At 39.4% G+C, this 19,355-nt stretch overlaps 2 protein-coding genes across 2 annotated transcripts; one reads left to right on the top strand and one right to left on the bottom strand.

The window, feature by feature from the left end:
* Nucleotides 1-1,465: 1,465 nt before the first annotated feature.
* Nucleotides 1,466-5,649, bottom strand: fsaf1 (40S small subunit processome assembly factor 1). Its single transcript, XM_023429986.2, is given in 10 exon segments — nt 1,466-1,824; nt 2,040-2,169; nt 2,462-2,496; nt 2,812-2,898; nt 2,996-3,091; nt 3,332-3,391; nt 3,996-4,096; nt 4,190-4,369; nt 5,458-5,514; nt 5,517-5,649. Coding segments are annotated over 9 exon segments (765 nt in total). The 5' UTR covers nt 5,536-5,649; the 3' UTR covers nt 1,466-1,824.
* Nucleotides 5,650-5,705: 56 nt separating this feature from the next.
* gnpat (glyceronephosphate O-acyltransferase) lies at nt 5,706-17,659 on the top strand. The gene is made up of 17 exons (XM_023430079.2): nt 5,706-5,873; nt 7,365-7,556; nt 8,018-8,194; nt 8,295-8,424; nt 8,619-8,746; nt 9,011-9,086; nt 9,379-9,530; nt 9,730-9,860; nt 9,972-10,222; nt 10,975-11,073; nt 11,680-11,859; nt 12,249-12,328; nt 12,471-12,611; nt 13,793-13,892; nt 14,022-14,115; nt 14,870-14,931; nt 15,013-17,659. Exons 1-17 carry the CDS (start codon nt 5,850-5,852, stop codon nt 15,054-15,056), a joined length of 2,061 nt encoding a protein of 686 aa, XP_023285847.1. The 5' UTR covers nt 5,706-5,849; the 3' UTR covers nt 15,057-17,659.
* Nucleotides 17,660-19,355: the final 1,696 nt, after the last annotated feature.

Below are 19,355 nucleotides of genomic sequence, written 5' to 3'. Positions count from 1 at the left end.
CCAAAGGGGATTTTTTTCTGACATGTGCCAGACTGCCAGCTCCCACCTCAGGGCTACATTTGCATCAATGTGAGGCTTTCTGGCTCCTCAGCTCAACTATACGCAGCGTTCCCCTCTGACCGTCCTCCCACCTCCCACACCAGAGGAGAAACCTGCCCCGAGGTTGATTTTGCTGTAACCAGAAATAGATTTTAGGCCCACGAGCGAAGTGAGACGTCTATCATGGCATCAGGGGAATAATTTTTTTCTCCTTCTGCAAGTCTGTATGAGTTGGGGTTACATGTCTGCAGGCTGTGTCAATGTCAAAATGGCACACAGAAAATCTGGACCGGAGGGAATAAAAGCTTATACTAAGGCACTTAGATTCAGAGTTGCAGAGGTTTAGGAAGTCAGAGTATTTATCAGGTAAAATGGGGTTCCACCTTTTCTTTTCCTTTCTAAAATTCATATGAAAACAATGCTTTATTTGACAGATACAGACAAAAACCACATATTTAAAATAATTCACTTGTAGTCACTCCTGTCCAGATGTATTATATGGCATGTCCCTTTACCCCACACTTACCCACCCATGAATGTGACATATTTTACTAATTTAACTTCAACATATGGTGCTGGGAAAAAAGCATGTCACTGCTGTTTAAGTTAGTCAGCTATTTAACTTAAAAAAAAAACAGCAGAGGAAAAAAAAACATCTACTCTATAAAGTATGTAAATATAATTAATTACATTTTTATTTTCTTTTGTATAATGCCCTCCTCAATTTGTTCAGTATAACAGTTGAATGGCTACTGATTATACACATTGTCTGTGGTTGATTGCCAAGGCTTGCAGGTTGAAAAAACAAAGGCTTGCTGGCTAAAAAATCTATTAAACTGGTTTTGCTTACAGCTTGAAACGTGTGATGTGCTGCAGATAAGCTTCCTATTTCCTCACCCTCTTCTCTTTTGAAACATATAAATAACACAAGAAGCTACTTCATGGAAACGGTGTGAGAAGTTGTGACCTCACCCAGCCGCACACTGCCAGATCACACGTTTTTCATCATCGCCATTATCCATCGACATTTATGATTTCCCTTTAACAAAATGTAACGAACTGGTTTCTGTAAAGACTTAAATGTTTACATCTAGAGCACAGCTTCCTGAGGCTTTCGAGAAGTCCTGTACATAAGGTTTTAATAAGGGAGAAATAGGGCACTGGCGAGACCATTCTGCTTCCTCATGGTCCATTCAAAGTGTTTATATGTGTGTTTCTTCATGGAAACTTCTGCCAGGACTTTACTTGTGTGTACATTGGTTTTTTAATATTTACCCCGGCCATACGTCCTGTTATGATCCCCTCTCTTCCCGCCAATGTAAATGTTTTGTACGACTACATGGTTTGTATATGAGAAACGCATTGTAACTGCTTAATTTTAAAACCTTTACAGTGTAAAAAAAAAAAAAACAGAAACGCAAATGTCTTCTTTTTTTTTTTTTGGTCATTTATAAAACAAAATAAATTAATTGTGATGGAATATGATTCAACAGACTCTCCAGTTTCATGCATTATTGTGCTGCCGCAGTGGACGTTCAGGTTCCATTTTGGAGATCGATAAATTGGATTTCTGACTCAGCAGTCGGTCGCCTGTAACACTGTCCCGTATTTCACTGCAGGCCGGTCACGTGCTGTCAAGGAATCAGCCTCACAGGTCACATCGTAATCAGCTCTCGCTCATTTCCTCTTCACCGTATGCTTGGCTCCAAACAGTCCTGCAGTGAGTTGCCCGTTGTTCCTCTGGTGTACTGATATTTTCCCACCATGGAGGATTTAATCATTCACCTGCAAATATAAGCACACACATTTAAATCAGTGACCACATTCACTCTCATTAACCATCATTATTAGATGTCTAACCTTATATAATCCTTTACTTGTTCCAGTTGTAAAACTAACCTTAAAACTAGTTTTAAATGAAGACCAGAGAGTGTTCAGACTTTGGATTTCCTCATCTTTCAGTTTCTCTTAGGATGTTTAGTAGAAGTACAAGAACAAACCTATTTGCCTCCCTTTTTGCCTTTGATTTTCTGGATCTCCTTGGAGCTCAGGAACAGCATGCCGTTCTTGAAGCGCCCCACCTGACCTGTAGGGGCTGAACCAGAACCAGAGGACACCTTCTTCTTGTCCCTGATGGAAATGACAGCACAGGAAAAATGAGGATTCAACCACGGAGATGCAACAAAAGAGTCTGTATAAACATCTGTTAACTGGCAATTTTATAATCTTGGAGGATGTTAGAAAAAAATACTAGTGCTATGTTTTCTATTCACAGATTATGATGACATGTTGTTAAGAGGGATGTTTTCTGTATTTAAGACCTACTTAGATAAAAATAATTATGTACTATATTATAAGGATATCAAGATTCAAGGACACTTGACAGAAAATATATGCCAACAGCTTTTGACAGTTCACCCACCTCTGATTATTCTGCTTCTTCTTTTTCTTCAGCTCCTACAGGGCAGGTAAACATGGTTAGAATCAGAATTTAACAGCATATATTCTTAAATTACCATTGTGATAATACTGTGAAACTTTTATGAAATTAAAGTTCCCATAACCTTTTAACTGACCAGCTAACAACAGACACTCAGCTGCCAGTTAGTTTTTCTTTAAACTGGTGTTTCTATTACTTTGTCCACCCTATTAACATCAACAAGGGTCGACTAAATAACAGAATAACCTCTATGCTACAGCATCACAAACTGCATCCTCCAGAATCACCAGCCATGGTTTACACCCGAGACTGACTGAAGGTGCAGGTCTTACCGGCTGAACCTCCTCCTTTGCTTTCTGCTTCTTTTCTTTGACCTGCTGCTGTAGCACCTTGTAGTTGACATAGTCCTTCTTAGGAGGCTGATTAAGAGACAATAATTGAGTCAATTAATTGCTCACTCAGCTATTTAAAGAACTTAATGGTGTGATGCTGAGGACAGTCCTGAGTTGTACTTACTCTGGCTCCGAGCATGACCGCTCGGTCCTGCTCAAAAACCCGCTGCTGCTCCTTCTTATAGCCTGTGATTCCAAACCGATGGACCTCCAGACGAGCCTGACATGAACGTACACAAATACAATGAGACTTTATCACACAGATTAAATGGTCACATACAAAATAAGTATTTCTACTAAATGACACAGGAATCAAATGAAGCCATGAGAAGAATCAATGTACACACAACAAGACTGAAAATTTACAGTCGAACTAATTTTCTAATTACTCAGTAAATCATCAATATAAAAGCACTGAATATAGGAAAAAAAACGGAGTAAATTGTATTAAAATTGTCACCTTTTCAAAATTGAGTTCTTCCAACTGGTCACTTTGCTTATCCTCCGTTATCTGAAGAGCCTTGAAGTGATGACAGCACAGAGACAAAGGCAACAAAGACAGGAGGAGAGGGCACGTGAAATGACTGTGTGGTGACGAGAAAAACATAAACAGAGGAGGCTGACCAGGGGTCACACAGTAGCATGGAGGGGGTTTGGTTTCAAAATGTCAGTGTCCGGAAATTGACCTGGGCTATTACAAATCATCCTACTTTGCAAATGTGGTGTTATCTTATTACTTTAGTCTGTCCTAAAACAATAGTCAGGTGCCCGTATGAACATCGAAACAAGATTTGCTTGCATCCTTAATCATTCCTCCTGTCATACTGCCTTCCAATGTGATAGGGGGTAAAATCCATATGCAAACCTATGCAAAGGTGTAGTCAAAAGTTTATCTAAAATTAATGAGGCTTCAGCTAACCAAGTCAGACAAATCAAGTTTGTTTTCTTCTAAAGTTTCAGGCTAATTTTGTACAAAATTCCATCTTTTTGTTACTGTCCCTTAACTGTTTTCAGAACAAACATTAATTTACCCATCATATCATCAGTCTACGTTTAACTTTGTTAGCATCATCTGTCCTTTTATTGTGGAGTATACAGAGTAAGCTGAAGTAGCACTGACTTACAGGTATTTTGTCTGTGGCTGGTGTCTGCTTGGTCTTCAGTTTCTTTCTGGGGTCTTGAAATGTCACTACCTCCACCTGCTTCATCTGCTGGAAGGTTGGACCTAAGTAAGACATGATACATTAAACCAATGAAAAAAGGTTCAATTTAAAAAGTTTATACCATGTGTTGTTACGCTTGTTGCCATGGCGCATACCTGTTGGCTCAGTCTGTGGTTGTTGCTGCTGGTGGTCAGCACTAGTACATGCTGATCTATAGTCGTCAGTGTCACTGCAAACATCCTTGACTGTAGTGAACTCTTCCTCTTCTTCCTCACATTGTTTTCGTTTTTTTTTCTCCTGAGACTTGAGCTTCTTTTTTGATGCTGGTCCATTACCTGCAACATTAGTCAACAAAACCAGCATGAAGTAAATCAGTAAGATTTCAGTCCCTGTAACTTTTGGTAAACATGATTAACTTGGCTGTGTCCTTAACATCATTTCTTTAGTGATGAGCAGGACACGACCCTCGACTGTCAGATGTCAACAATTGTCTTTGTGTTTATACATAATTTATTACACACAATCTAAGCAATTTAATATAGTGAGTTTCCAGTTTATTAGGTACACCAAGATAAAAACCAATGTAGTCTAAGAAGACAAAAGCCTACCTGTCCCTACCTGTTGCTTGACCTCACAGAAAATATGCGGGTACATTATTAACATGCTGTGTGTGCAAGACAGCCTAAAATATCTCAAAACTTTAAGTGATCTGCAGGAACAGTGGCTGAAAATTAATCAAATATAAACAGAAACACTCTTAGCTGCTACAAAAAGTGTTTGCAAGCTGTGATATCTGTAACCAAATACTGACTTTTTACCAGGCTCCATCTGTTGTACATTCCATGATAACTGTTTTTTTCAGGTCCTTATTGTATGAAATAAAAAATAATCAGCTAAATTATGTGTGAAGAAAGGATACTTGTAATATCTCTTTGCTGCAGGGGTTGTACTTGTTTCATTTTACCTTAAAACAAATCCACAAAACATTTTAATTTGTCGAAGGTTGCACAAACCTTTGCAGACTTTTATGTGTGTTTACTTGTTACATGGATTTTACTTTCATAGTGTACCTCAAATCGGTTACTCTACGAAACACTGGGTACATTTGGTAGGACATTGCGTTCATTAATAATCACCTTTTACGGTTTAAATTGATAAAAATAAAACGACTGACTTTGACTGAATACCTATGTGCTGTAAGTGATGGTTACCATGGCTGCCAATTAACGTTAAATGGGGAAACATAAGGCATAGCTAACAGTTCAGTTATACTGATTAAGCTAATCACAAGATAAGTAACACAAAGAATACATTATTCCTATTTTAACAGTAATATCTAGCCAGCAGTCCCATGGTAAAACAAATCAAAGAGGGAACGGTAGCTAGTAAAGCTAGCCACATAGCTAACTAACGTTACACTTACCAAAGTCATAAAACTTATCTAAAACTTGTTCAAGAAACTGAAAATCTTCGTCTTTTTTCCGTTTGTCTTTGAGTTCATTTTAAGCTGATGGTACAAACAGGTTCACAGAAAAAATAGCAAAACTAGCCGCTAATAGCTGCACCAAACGCTAGCAGCGGCTCAAACGAATGACAACAAACCGTAAAGCACATGGAACACACGGTTGGGGTTGGTCCTTCCGGGCCACCATAGCACGGATATGACACGGAAATACCTATCAACACGCCCATGTGAAGTTCTGCAGCCGCTGTTATCTACCAAAAGTATTATAACAAGGCAGGACCGTACACATACTCGTGCACGTATATTCTCACTGGATGCGGCGTCTATGTGCTTATGAACTGTGATAAACTATGGCTTCCAAAGCGGTTTACTTGGTATGTATGTTTTGCTTGTGCCACAGGGCTAAGCTAACTTAGCTCTCTGCTGTAGCTCGGTGCCCACTATTTGACATTTGACATTTCATTCAAACAGGTGACTGTCAAATTCACACTTCTGATACAACAAAGCTTCGAAACATACTGTTTTGTCCTGCAGTTGCTTTAATTAGTTTAACGGGTTGCTTAGCGGCAGTGTTTCCTCTACAAGACATGTTAGTTTTGCAATCTCCGTTTTGCCTGTTGACGAACATGCAACTTCGACTACATGTTTTCTTACATCTCCGGTTCTCCTCTTTTATATCTCTTCTATTGGTATCCCACTCTTAGAGTTTTGTTCTGCAAGTGTGCAGTGTTATTGCGTTTGTTGCTTCAGAGAGGTGTTGATTCAACTGTGTGATCGCACCACAAACTACATCCTCCAAGACGATCATACAGTTGAAACAATGCCGCTGTAAAACATTAAAAAAAAAACCCAACATTATAACCTTCATGAAGGAGAATTTATTACAAAACTTCTAATACTGTTGTATTAGACTGCATTATTTTTAGCTAGGTGTAGATAATAAACTCCAAACTTGGTGTACTTATACCTCACTTCACTTAAGGGAAATATTGTGGTTTTTACCCCACTGTAGTTATTTGTGAGCTTTAATCACTGTTTACAAAATGGTGAACATATAAGCTATGAATTGTTAAGATTAAACCACCCAACATGATATGAAGCAGCTAAAACTATTAGGGCTTCAGCTAACAGATTCATCTACTGATTTTTTTTTTTTTTTTGATTAATCTATAAATTGTTTGGTCTGTAAAACATCATAAAATTGTGGAAAAACTGACAATTTCCGAGAGTGGTGTGATGTTTTAAGATGAAGTATTTCACCAATAGTCATAAACCCAATGTTTCACTACAATGTGAAACTGGAAAAAGTGGAAAATCCACACAGTGGAGAAGCTGGGACCATTAAATGTTTGGCAGTTTTTATAAATACTAGACATTAACAACTAATGGATTTTAGTTTAGTTGCACATTAGTTTTTCTGTTGTTTAAGCTCCAAAAACTAGCTCCACATTGAAGATGTACCACATGATAATATTATTGTGCTTTTACTTTTACTTACATTTGCAAATCAGGACCTTTACTTGTAACAGAGTTTTTTGACATAGTAGTATTGCCACTGTTTTATTACTTTTTTTGTGACCTTATCCACAGATATCACAGAAAGGGTCAAAAATGTTCATACCTGTGATTTGTCCATATAACAGTAACACCTCACTTGTCAATATTTGGTCAACCTAAAAGGTTTAATATACTTAATTAATACATTTATTTCAGGTAAAATTTCTACTAAAACATATCCCTTCTAATTATGGCTTAAGTAACTGCCTGGCATGCTGAACTTTGGGAACAAAAAACACTATATTCAAGTATTCTATCGTAGCAGAATACACCTTTCTAACACAGTCTGATGTTATTTTTTCATCTAGCATAGAGACCCTATGCTGAAGAAAAGAGATGACTTTGAGGACATTTTGGAGGAGAGGAGGAACTCCAGCGACCTGAGATACGCTCTCAGATGTTACACTCCCGTTCTTTACAAAGGAGTGTCTCCCTGCAAAGCAGACACGCTGAAGAACATGGTGCTTCAGTCTGATCAGCTGCACTACGTCATCAATCAGGTAGAGTAGAAGGTTTTCTGACAGCAGAATGTTGTTATACCTGACTGATGTTATAACAGAGACATCTGACGCAACAACTTGTCAGGGTAGTTAAGATAAGTTCTATAATTATACAGTTTGTAGTCTTTACCAAACTTTTCATGATTGTAGCTTTGTGCAAGCTGCTGTATGAACTTTGACATGATTTATTTATCACAATTTTATTCAGTATTATTGGGTTTAATCAAACCACATTAAAGTGGGTGCAGAAGTGTACATATTTTGTAATTAATTAACAGAAAAGTGTTTATTAATTTTTAATAGTAAAATATAAAATTTTTACTCACCGAGTGTCAGAAAGTTATTTATTATAAACAGGGTTAAAAAAATTAGGGCCATGTTAAATATATTAAAACTTTCTATAACATCTTTTCTTATTACTATTGTCCAGTCATTTTGTATTTGATTTTTGTCTTGTACAGGTTTCCAAAGAGATGGGCAGGGCTGTCGATGACATCCAGGAGGAGGCATCAGCCATCCTGGAGGAGATGGCTCATTGCCTGCAACTCAGCACTGTTCGCTTCTTCGCCTTTACACTCAGCAAAGTCTTTAAAACCTTGTTCAGGAGCATCTGTGTCAATGAAGAGGGCATCCAGAGGGTGAGTGTGCACACAGCCGAAACACAAAACAACACCCCAAGTGTCCGTGGAAAGTTAAAAACACACACATAACCTGTGTTTGCATTGTTGTTGTTGTTAGCTCCAACAGGCCATTCAGGAGCACCCGGTTGTCCTGCTGCCCAGTCACCGTAGTTACATGGACTTCCTGCTGATGTCATACATCCTGTACACCTACGACCTGGCTCTACCTGTCATTGCTGCCGGCATGGGTAAGCATGGGAAAGAACATGAGTGTATATGCTGACTTACCAATTTATTAAGTACACATGTACAAGCATATGGACTGCAGTGGTACTGAAAGGGGTTTTTTGATGTTTTATCCACCCCAATTTACATTCACAAGGAGGACAGAATATTAGCAACACCTCATTAAAATGGAATAAAAGTGACTGTCTCCCTGCAGACTTCATGGGGATGAAGTTTGTGGGGGAGATGCTGCGGATGTCTGGTGCGTTCTTCATTCGGCGGTCCTTCGGAGGAGACAAGCTGTACTGGGCCGTCTTCTCGGAATATGTCAAGACCATGCTTAAAGTGAGGTTACAGGGTTGTTTTTCCACAGTCTTTGTTATTAGGGAGTGAAATGTTTGTCCTTAGGTTCAGGAGCAGTGACTAGTGGCCACATTAGTGTTTGAAAGCCATGTTCTACAGTTATTGCAAAGCCTCCAGTGAAAAAGAGGGGACACAGTCCATAAAATGTCTGTGACATAAATGATCATTTCTCTATTTTTTAGACGTAAAGCCTGGAAGCGAATAAACACTAACATTTTTTGATTGTGTTTTTTTTTTAAACTCCAGAATGGATTTGCACCTGTTGAATTTTTCCTAGAAGGGACCAGAAGCCGAACATGCAAATCTTTGACTCCAAAGTTAGGTGAGGAAAGTAACAGTTATCTCTCATCTGCAGATCAGATACTGCCTTTTGTTTTGGTATAGTTTCTCTTGCCGGTACAGTTTCTTATTAAATCATACAGTATTACATAGACAGTTTAAGGATGGAGAAGCATATGCTGCACCGAATGTAAAACCCTGAAATATATAAATAAATAAAACTGACTGAAAAATGGAAAAAAAAACAGTTAGTTAATGCCAGCATCGTTTCTAATCAGCAAATTTTTAAGTCAAGTCAAGTTATTTGTGACTGTCATGTGTTTGACTTCCTGCAGGTCTGTTGAATATAGTGATGGATCCATACTTTAAAGGGGAAGTGTTCGACGTGAGCTTGGTCCCGGTCAGTATCAGCTATGAGAGGATCTTGGAGGAGGCGCTCTACGCCAGAGAAATGCTTGGTGTACCCAAACCCAAGGAGTCCACTTCAGTGAGTCACTTTAACATTGGACTTGTTTATATTGTATAAATGGAAAATCAATGTGAAAATAACATACCACACATTCATGGTCATGCGCAGGAAAAGCTGTAAAATTGTTGAAATGAAAAGTTGTTATTTTTCAGCCTGAAAAACATCTATTTGTATTTGTAAGTGACGGACTGCTTCCCTTGTTCTCTCTCCTTTGCAGGGTCTGTTTAAAGCCAGGAAGGTCCTCAGTGAAGACTACGGCAGTATCCATGTCTACTTCGGTCAACCTGTGTCCGTCAGAAGTTTAGCAGAGGGCAGAATTAACCGCTGCCAATTCAACCTGATACCAAGGTACGATACACCGGCAGGAAATTATCTGGAAACTAAAACAAAACTCAAAATATCATTTTTTGTTTTGTGCATATACTGTAGTTACTGATTATATAAGCTTTCCCTTTCCAGACACGTCCCCAACAGGCCTAGTGAGGATATCCAGAGCTTTGTGAATGACTCGGCCTACAGGCTGGTCCGGGCCCAGGAGGAGAACATGGTCCTGAAGCCGTGGGTGCTCCTGGCCTCTCTGCTGCTCCAGAACCACCACCAGAACCAGGCGTCAGGGCAGAAACCGGGGGTGGCACTGGACGAGCTGACTGAACAAGCTGTGTGGCTGCGAGATCTTTCTAGACAGTATGGGGCCTTCCTGCACTGGCCTGGTACAGTATGATCCGAGACCCCCCCCCCTTCAGATTCAGTGTCTTCACAGTGATACTGGAGACTCTGTGTACTCAAGGGTTCTGACTAACAAAAGGCCCCTGTTGAAAATCTATTGTGGTGTTTGAGCTTATTGGTGGCATCAAACCATGTTGGTATAAACTAAACTAGAGTCTTACTAATACTGAATTTATAAGGCTGATAATTGAGATTTGATATTTCAGACAAAAATATGTGATAAAACCTTTTTTAAACACAAATGCAGAAGTTTGCTGGAATTAAAATATTCATAATTACAGAAAACAAAAATGCAAAACACTTGTAGCAAATAGTTTTAATTATTTTTTCTTAAAGGCACAGTCAAGAGACTAAGCCACATTCATGTAGCGTCTAGAAATGAAAACTTAAGACAGATGTTGACAGTTTCTTTCACATGCTGTGGGTATGAAGTCAGAGTTGCATCTATTTTTTAACTCAAGTACCAAAAAGATTGAGAGCTTTAACATTAAACCACAGGTCCGCTCTGTGGAGTAGATGAGATTTAGATTATGCCCTTTTTGATAACACAGATTTCCATATTGATTAAGTCTGATCCTCCATGTCACTAATGCAAGAGTTCTGCAGCACATGTGCCTTTTTTATTTTACGTACAACTATCATTCCTCTGTGGTTGTAACATCTGTGTCCTCTTCTTCTTCTTCTTCTTCTTTTTCTCATCCACTTCTGTCTATTCTGTCTTTCCTTTCTTATTCAGACCACGTGCCTCCACCAGACGTCATCTCCTCCAGTCTTTCCCTGCATCGAGGTCTAGTGAAGATGTCTGAGGGAAGAGTGCAGCTGGCATTGGAACAAGGTTTGTATTTATTTGTTTGATGTTCTTGCCTTTTTTTTCTTTTTTCATGTCCTTGTTTTTTTTTTTTTTTTAATTCCTTTTAATATCAGCACAGTCCTTCAAAGTTAAGTTCCATGGTACATTTTAGGCATCTAGCTGAAAGAGCGACTTACAGTCCAGTACAAACAGTACCAGCTACATTCTTCTGTGATAATCGACTGATCATATCAGAACAGTGTGCATGAAAAAAGTGTGATAAGAAAGTGTTCCCCAACAACTGAGACACAGATAAGAGTGTGAGCTTTTCATTTAAATACATCTTGATCTTTTGAAGTCTGTAAAAACATGACTGAGGCAGTGTGATTGATGATTTTGCTATATGTTCTTCAATTCTATGTCAATTACTTTTTTTTATGAACAAACGCAAACTCTGTCAAATTTCTTAGGCTATTTTTGCAGCCTAGAAATCCACTCTGCTTTAGACAGATAAAGTAATCAGTCGCTGTGTATTTGTAAATATCAAATACAGACAGAAATTAAAGGCAGAGGTTAAACAACAACAGCAATTGCAGGAAATGCATGAAAAACAGTTTTGCCATCTTCTGACTGTACATCTTGGTCTTGAAGCAGGGGGACAGGCGGGGCCAGGGGAGCCTCGCAGCACTCTTACCACCCCAGAAGAGGAGCTCTTGAGCCGGGCAGTCATCGTACTCTCCTGTGCCTCCTACAGGAACCAGGCACTGCACGTCTTCCTCCGACCGGCACTGCTGGCCTCGGCCATCCACACTGCTGCCTCCAACCAGAAACGTGAGACTGACGCAGCTGTTTACACGTTTACCTCTGCTGCTCTCTGCTCACTGAATCATTACGATTGACGTGAAGCAAGTAAAGATGGAAAACCACAAACTAAATTGTTTTAATGGTGTAATTTTCTGGAATTTATTTATTTGAAGGACCACTCTGCTTGAATAAATATATTTTAAACTATGTTTGTGACAGAAAGTGAAAGCTCAGGAAATAAAGGAAATTAAATTCCTTTTCAGCCCTTTGAAGGAATTCAGTGTTACCTGAGAATCCCTCTTTGTGTTCCAAGATTTACATTAGAAAGCCAACTATGACACAGCTGGATAAATATTAGACATTTAGAATGCATACTGGCTACTTCGACTGCATGTTAATCTTTGTGTGTTTTCCAGAGGAGGTGTTCAACAGCTTCAGCTTCCTCAGAAACATGTTCTCTAATGAGTTCATCCTCTGTCCTGGAGCTACTGTGCAGGTGAGGAACATTTTTATACGCTCATGTACAGGAAATAGATGTTTAAGTGTGGGGAACTGAATGGCCTTGTAGTAAATAAATGATTATATGGCCATACAGACATGCAGTGTGGTTTTTATTTTTCATGTTGTGTGTCTTGTAGGACTTTGAGGAGGCCTGTTTCCTCCTGGTGAAGACCGGAGCTCTGCAGGTCACCCAGCAGGAGGTTCTGGTGACGGAGAGAGGACACAGGACTCTGGTGTTCCTCACCAGTATGTTAGATCCCTTCTTACAGGGATACCAGGTGAACAAGACGCACACAGTTTAGTTTTGAAAATGTTGACTATGACATGCTTCGTATACAGAAATGTGCACCTCCAATACTGTATTTCGGCCACATTATTAATAAGCCTCCGAACCTTATTAGACTTGGAAAGCAGTGACAGTTTGTTTTTGCAACGTTTTGTTCAGTCTTATAACATTACTTGAGTCATGTTTTGTTCTTGGCCATTTGCTGTTTCTAATTTGCATCAAGTAACCAAGCAGTAAATAAGAGAAATAAAACATTACTTTCTAATTCTGTCATGGCGGTTACGTTCTAAAGCACATATAAACACACCCACACCTCTGCACAACCCTGCGGGAAGGTGCCGCATTATCAGATTTTGTGTGAATGCAGCCGAAGCGCACACTTCTTCTTGTCCGCTGTGGCCTCTCTGCACTGTGTGTGTGTGTGTGTGTGTGTGTGTGTGTGTGTGTGTGGCTCAGCCCCACCCTCAGTCGAACAGTCACACACAGACCTGCAGCTCTTTATACAACATGACACAGACAGACAGCAGAGAGAGACAGTCAGCGATAGCGATAGTTTTATACAGTTCCTCACACCCTGTGTGCTGTTAGCAGCTGGTGGCTACACAGTCACGCCCAGTGGCTGCAGCCTGGAGATGTCCTGTACACAGCAAAATAAGAAGAAAATACAGTCTCTGCAGATAAATACACTACCGCACAACTCTAGTGGGTCATTAGTGATGATTGAAAGAAAAGAAAATCCCACACAATATACCTTTAAATGTAGATCTGTAAATCTAGCAGAGCATTGATGTGTTTTTTTGTCTATGTAAAACCATGATTTTTTTGCACAGCATGTGAATCAGTCCAAAAAAGATATACCTCATGCATTTATGATACAAAAAAAGTTTATTTCAAAGTATCATTTTCCTGAAGGCTTAATTTGATTTTATTCATAATTGTTATTAAATTAAATTTTTGTTAGAATTCAACAAGAAATTTGTGCATGCGCACACACTGTGTATACAGGACAAATGTGTATCATCATCATCATCATGTGTGTGTGTGTGCTTAACAGCTGATGTCCTTTAGAGGGCACTGTCAACACAGCACTAACCTTGATAGCTGTGTGTGTGTGTGTGTGTGTGTGTGTGTGTGTGTGTGTGTGTGTGTGTGTGTGTGTGTGTGTGGTCCCAGGTGGTGTGTAGGTTCCTGTGTGAAGAGGCCCCCGAGGTGCTGACAGAAAAACAGTTTATTCCTGCCGTCCGGAAGTTCATCATCAAACATCTTCTTGCAGGTTTCTCTCTCTCTCTCTTTCTCGCTCTCTCAAAATTCATATCTTTTTTTTTTTTATTGCCTCTGTCTGTTTTCACCTTAGCTCTCAATTAAAAGTAATAACTATTACCTGTTTGTGTGTGTTATCCAGGTAGACTAAGGTACACGGAGGTGTTGTCGTCTGACCTCCAGAAGAACACTCTGGCGGCTTTGCTAAGACTTGGAGCTGTACGGAAAATCAAGGGGTATGTTGGTTTGGATCATCCTTGTGTCCCTGCTTGGTTTGATTAACTGAAGCAAGAAAAAAGAAGCAGCAATGCAATAACAGATATACAGCAATCCCTGAATAATTTAATACCACACATACGGGATGTGAAGCAGGTAAGTTGAGATATTAACTATCCCCTTTGATCATAGTGGTTATATTCAGTATATGATGATGGATAAAACTGGACCTTTGCTGGATGACTTTAAGTTTTGATATTTTTTTTTATTAAACCAAAAAAATGTTTGTTAGGTTTGTATCAAGTCAAGAATATTTTATGTAAAATGAAAAAAAAGGAGTTTTGATTGCAAAACTGTTTTGAAACAAATAATCTGGTTAAAAAAATCACCCAAAAAGCAGTACTAAACATAATAACACTACACTTCACCCAAATCAACTAATTGAATAATAACATTAAATTAAATAAATGAATGAATTCATTTTTATTTGGTCTGTTGTTGAGATCTCCATCCCTGTGATTTCTGCCTCCACCACAATGGAGGTAAATGGAATTTCTACTGTGTTTCTCAAAGAAAATGAAAAATTACATTAAAAAAACAAAAACTTAAACAGCAACATCTATCTCAAGAAATGTTGTCCCCTGTAACTCTGGATAATCCCCTGAAAGCTCTATTAAACCTACTTTCTAATAAAGCAATAGTCCCTTCATAAGCTGTGGACGGCGACTTGACTAGTGATGAAAGTGACGGTGCGCTTCAATGTCTTCCCTTCAGAGCGGCGCAGGGAACTTTAAAGGTCAACAAGGTGATGGTGAACTCACTGGAAGACACTCTAGGTAAGAAAGAAGCAGGAATAAAACAGCTGCTGTGGATCTCGCCTGGTGTTTAAAACATCTTTGATTTGTCTGTTTGTCCAGGAGGAAAACTCCCAACTCAGAAAGCCGTCGTCGCTCGCCTCTAATCCACCGACCTCATTAGCCAAAGGAGACTGAGGAGGGGTCGAATCTTTTTTTTTTTTTTTTTTTACCTCCACCGATGTAATGCGACGACGTCTCACCTCCTCTCTACGATGCGAGTCATAAAGGACGTCCAACTGCTTTCCATAAGAGGTGGAACAAAAGCCATCTGGAGACCACTCAACCCGGCTTTTTATTTTATTTTTCTTTCGTTTCTCAACTCAAGTCTCTTTTCAAAACTCCTTTTTCTTCCTAAGACTCTTCTATTAAAAACCTTTTTCTATACATACATAAAACCAGATGATGAGTAAGGCCTTTGAGGGTATATTGCTTTTGGCTCATTCTGAACAACTAACCTTTTGCAGTCTTGTGAAAGCTTCTGAATGTGCCAGCTCCACTCAGGATAGTGGCCATTTTCTATTAATGCATTCAATATGAATCCTCTAACACTCAGCACAGCTTTTCTTTGTGTGATTCTCAGTCTGCTCTTTCATCTACATTTCAGTTTGTCTGTGTTTGTTATTAGCTGTCTCTCCTTTTCTTGTCTCTCTTTACTTTGAGCACTTTAATGAATTTATTCATGCAATGTGGTGTGGACCTGTATCTTAACTGTCTTTCTGCACACTGTTTTTCTCCCTTTTCCTCATTTTTTCCTCTTTCTTTTGACAAGTTGCTAAAATGAATTGAAAAGAAAATTAGATTCTGGTGGAAAAAAAAAAATTTCTTTGCAATGTATGAACTAAAAGTTTATATATTTGAGTTGAACTTGCCACAACCCAAAAGCCTTTTTGCCAACCACACAGACAAGCAGTACATTTGTCTTTGTTTACACAGTGGAGACGATGCTTCAAGTCTAACGGAGGTGTCGCACAGTTGCCAAACTCCAGATGAAATATTGAACATTTTGTTATAGTGAAATACTACCAGCTACACCAAAGGTGCAAGTTTTTGTTGAATCTTTGTTCACTGTTGGGGATAATTTACATGTTCTCTCATGTGTAGAATAGTTACTGAAGTTGCTTCATAGTTACAGAGGTTTTTTTAAAGTCAGGATATATTTAAAAGATGTTTAATAGTCATCCTTTATTTATATTCATAGAACAGATACACACCTCATTTAATTTTGTTACAAGGGAAGGAAGACGAGGCAAAATCAAGGAAAACGGGAGCAGAAACTCCAGAGGAACAAATGCTAATAAAATGTCACTGGAGCAGTAGAATAAGACTTTATGCACAAGGAGTTTGAGAAGTAAATGGGCCAACCGGTGATTCTTTTTTTGAAGACTCAGGATTACCTCCTTAGCCAACACATTGTTCATAAGAGTGTAGTCTTTTTTTAATCAAATTTTCCAAATTGAAACTAGAGTAGTTTAAAAAAACCCCTTCTATTGAAGCTATTCGTTTGGAAGCTAACCAGCAGTGCAATCGTGTCGCCTTGAAATCCCAACTCTGTGTCAGCGGCAGATTGAGTTTTACTGATACAAGCAGAGCTGCTCAGGACGCAGAAAACGTCCAATTGGTTGAATTAACATGGTCAAACCAAACAGCCACAGTTTCTCTGGCACTGCATCTCAACAACAACAACAACAACAACAACAACAGAGGTCCAATTTTGGTTCCTGGACCATAATTCCTACCTTTCAAGTGGGGACATTTTTGACGCCGGTGCCAATATGATTCTAACAAATTAAATTTCTTTGATTCTTCTCTTTCAGGAATATAAACATGTTGCTCTACAAAAACTCATATTTCTGTTTAATGAAATAAGCCTAATTTTCTCAAATGCGTCATTTTGAATGCTGTCCCAACACAAGCAGTCATGCAAGAACTATAACTAATCTGACAAATTAAAATACCATCTAGAATTTAAAAGACGAAGGGGAAAAAAAGTCAGTACTCGACACGTTGGGTTGGTACTCAAAGTATTGAGATTTGATGCGGAGCTCTACTGGGAAGGCACCGTTCACATGGAGTAACTGTTAACCCTTCACATCCATGGTAAACCTGCACTGAAAGCAGCGTGTAGAGATTTCACAAGCCTGACTGAAAGCTTTCTGAAAGACCATGTCACACCAACACTTTTTTTTTGACTGATCCCGAATGTTCCTGTAGAAACATGATGTTCCCTTTAACAACTACAACAAACAGAGTAGCTACGCCAAGTTGTTTATCTTAAGGTTTAAATTCTCTTCTGTTTTGCCAAACTCAACTTTCACTCCTAAATCATAAACTTGCCACATATTTTTCAGATCGCTACCTCCGTCTTCTTTGATGGCCAAATTTGATAGTAACTCGACTTGTATGTTGTGAAACTTGAAACACAGTCAACATCAAAGCCGCTCTGCATTTCAGAAATCTTTGTACAACTCCAATCTGCATGTCAACACGTCAACCAAAGTGCAAGTCTACAGTGTGACTGTATTTCTGGTTAAATTGTTTTTTTTTTGTTTTTTTTAAAGCTTTTATATAATGTCTAAATATTTGACTCCTTTGTGTATTCGTGTGTGTGTGTGTGTGTGTGTGTTCATGTTGGGTGAGGCCTTTTAGTACTGACTGTACAGGCTGATGAAATAAAAGAGCATGTTATTAAAGTGTTTTGAAATACAAATCATGGCTCTGATTGTGTCTGTTTGTAGATAAACTGGAGCGACGACAGAGATGATCAGATTGATAAAAATTCACTCCATCATCCTCTTCACATCCAATCTATGTTTGATAGTCAAAGCTCTTGTGACTCAGACAACTGAGGGAAACCCTTTGATCTAAATTGATTAAAACATGAAGTGATCGTATTTAATCATGCCAATGTGTTTACACAAATTAACAGAGAAAAGCAGATATTTCTAAACTTTAAACTTGACATCTATAGAGCTTCATTCTTTTTCTGAGTGGTGACCACTCACCAGTGCTTTACAATACATGCCACATTCACCCATTCACTCACACATTCATACATCACAATCACACTCTGGTGGAACAGCCATCAGGGGCAAGGCGGGGTTCAGTGTCTTGCCCAAGGACACCTCAGCACACGGACCGGAGGAGCCGGGGATCGAACCACCGACCTTCTAATTAGTGGACGACCCGCTCTACCTCCAGAACCACAGCCGCCACAGAGCACGTACATCTGAGTCAAATTTAGTCTTTTGACCAGCAAACTATCAGAACCATGCTCAGTATGGGGTGTTGCAATATGGGGTGTGAGTCAATGGTGGTTTTCTCTATATCACTGGTTTTTCCTCTTTCTTGAGGCTCATGGCTCCTTAGCTTGTAATTTTCAGAAGCCCTAAGAGTTGAAAGTATCTTATAATTCACATGAAAAATGGCAGGATAAATAAGACATTTTGTGTATCTGAATTATGATTTTTGCTTTTTAATTTCCTCAAATTATTCCTGGGACTCCTTGGTGGGGTTAGGTTAGGACGCACTCATAATCATGTGCCTGCAAACTGTGATCCCAAACTGAAATACTGATGGGATGCGGACGACGTTATGTTGCGTCAAACCTTCTCATAAATCTCAGCTCCTGGTGTCCGGCAGTGCAGGGAGAAATCACTACATACAGTCATCCTCTAGGTGTCAGACTTGCCTCTCTGTGAGCCCTCGATTCACAGCAAGTTGTTGATGTGTACACACACACACACACACACACACACACACACACAGCAGCATTTTTCATCATGTTTTGTGGCTCTGCTGCTGAGTAAGAGACTGCTGCCAGCAAATCCGCCACTTTCCATCCATTTTGCCCTTTCTCTCACATTCACTCAGTCTCTGACAAATTATAGGTTCATCTAAAGTTGCCATAGCAAATTGCTTATATACACACTCCAGTCCATCCATCCACCCATCCATCCATCCATCCATCCATCCAATCCACCCACCCGTTCCCTCCTCCTGCTTTCTCTTTCTCTCCATCCATATCCATCTCCCTGGTGGTGGTGTATAATAGTGTCAGCCACAGCCGTATCAGCACTTTATCTGCTATATTATGACAAGCTGTATTGAAGGGGGGCACATGCACACACATGCACACACATACACACACACATACAGGAGGGCAACACCCATATAAACTGCTGTCTGACCTGTGGCAGCCGCTGGGAAACGAAAGCGGCCGACGGCCAGTGTTTTATGAGCAGAAGTGCAGTATGTTTAGTTTTGTTTGGTCTGTGTTATTTCTTTACTTTTTCCTTGTGTGTGTGTTGGCATCTCTGTGGATGTGTGGGTGTAACTGAGTGTACACTGGCCTGGTGTTGTGCCCAGAGGGCTTCGTTGAGGTCTATATGTAGGGAATTAATTGA

The sequence above is a fragment of the Seriola lalandi genome, unplaced genomic scaffold (assembly GCF_002814215.2).
Source record: "Seriola lalandi dorsalis isolate HSWRI2012SDOR001 ecotype SW California unplaced genomic scaffold, Sedor1 jcf7180002054901, whole genome shotgun sequence".
In the NCBI taxonomy this organism is placed as follows: Eukaryota; Metazoa; Chordata; class Actinopteri; order Carangiformes; family Carangidae; genus Seriola; species Seriola lalandi.
The sequence above is the reverse complement of the archived record's forward strand: the minus strand, read 5'-3'. Positions and strand labels throughout refer to the sequence as shown.

What these genes read in the sequence shown, in the direction of transcription:
- gnpat (XM_023430079.2), top strand. Translation starts at nt 5,850, where the DNA reads ATGGCTTCCAAAGCGGTTTACTTG. An exon ending in CCTTCTTACAGGGATACCAG is followed by an intron (nt 12,612 to 13,792) that starts GTGAACAAGACG and finishes GTGTGGTCCCAG; the next exon opens with GTGGTGTGTAGGTTCCTGTG. An exon ending in CATCAAACATCTTCTTGCAG is followed by an intron (nt 13,893 to 14,021) that starts GTTTCTCTCTCT and finishes TGTGTTATCCAG; the next exon opens with GTAGACTAAGGTACACGGAG.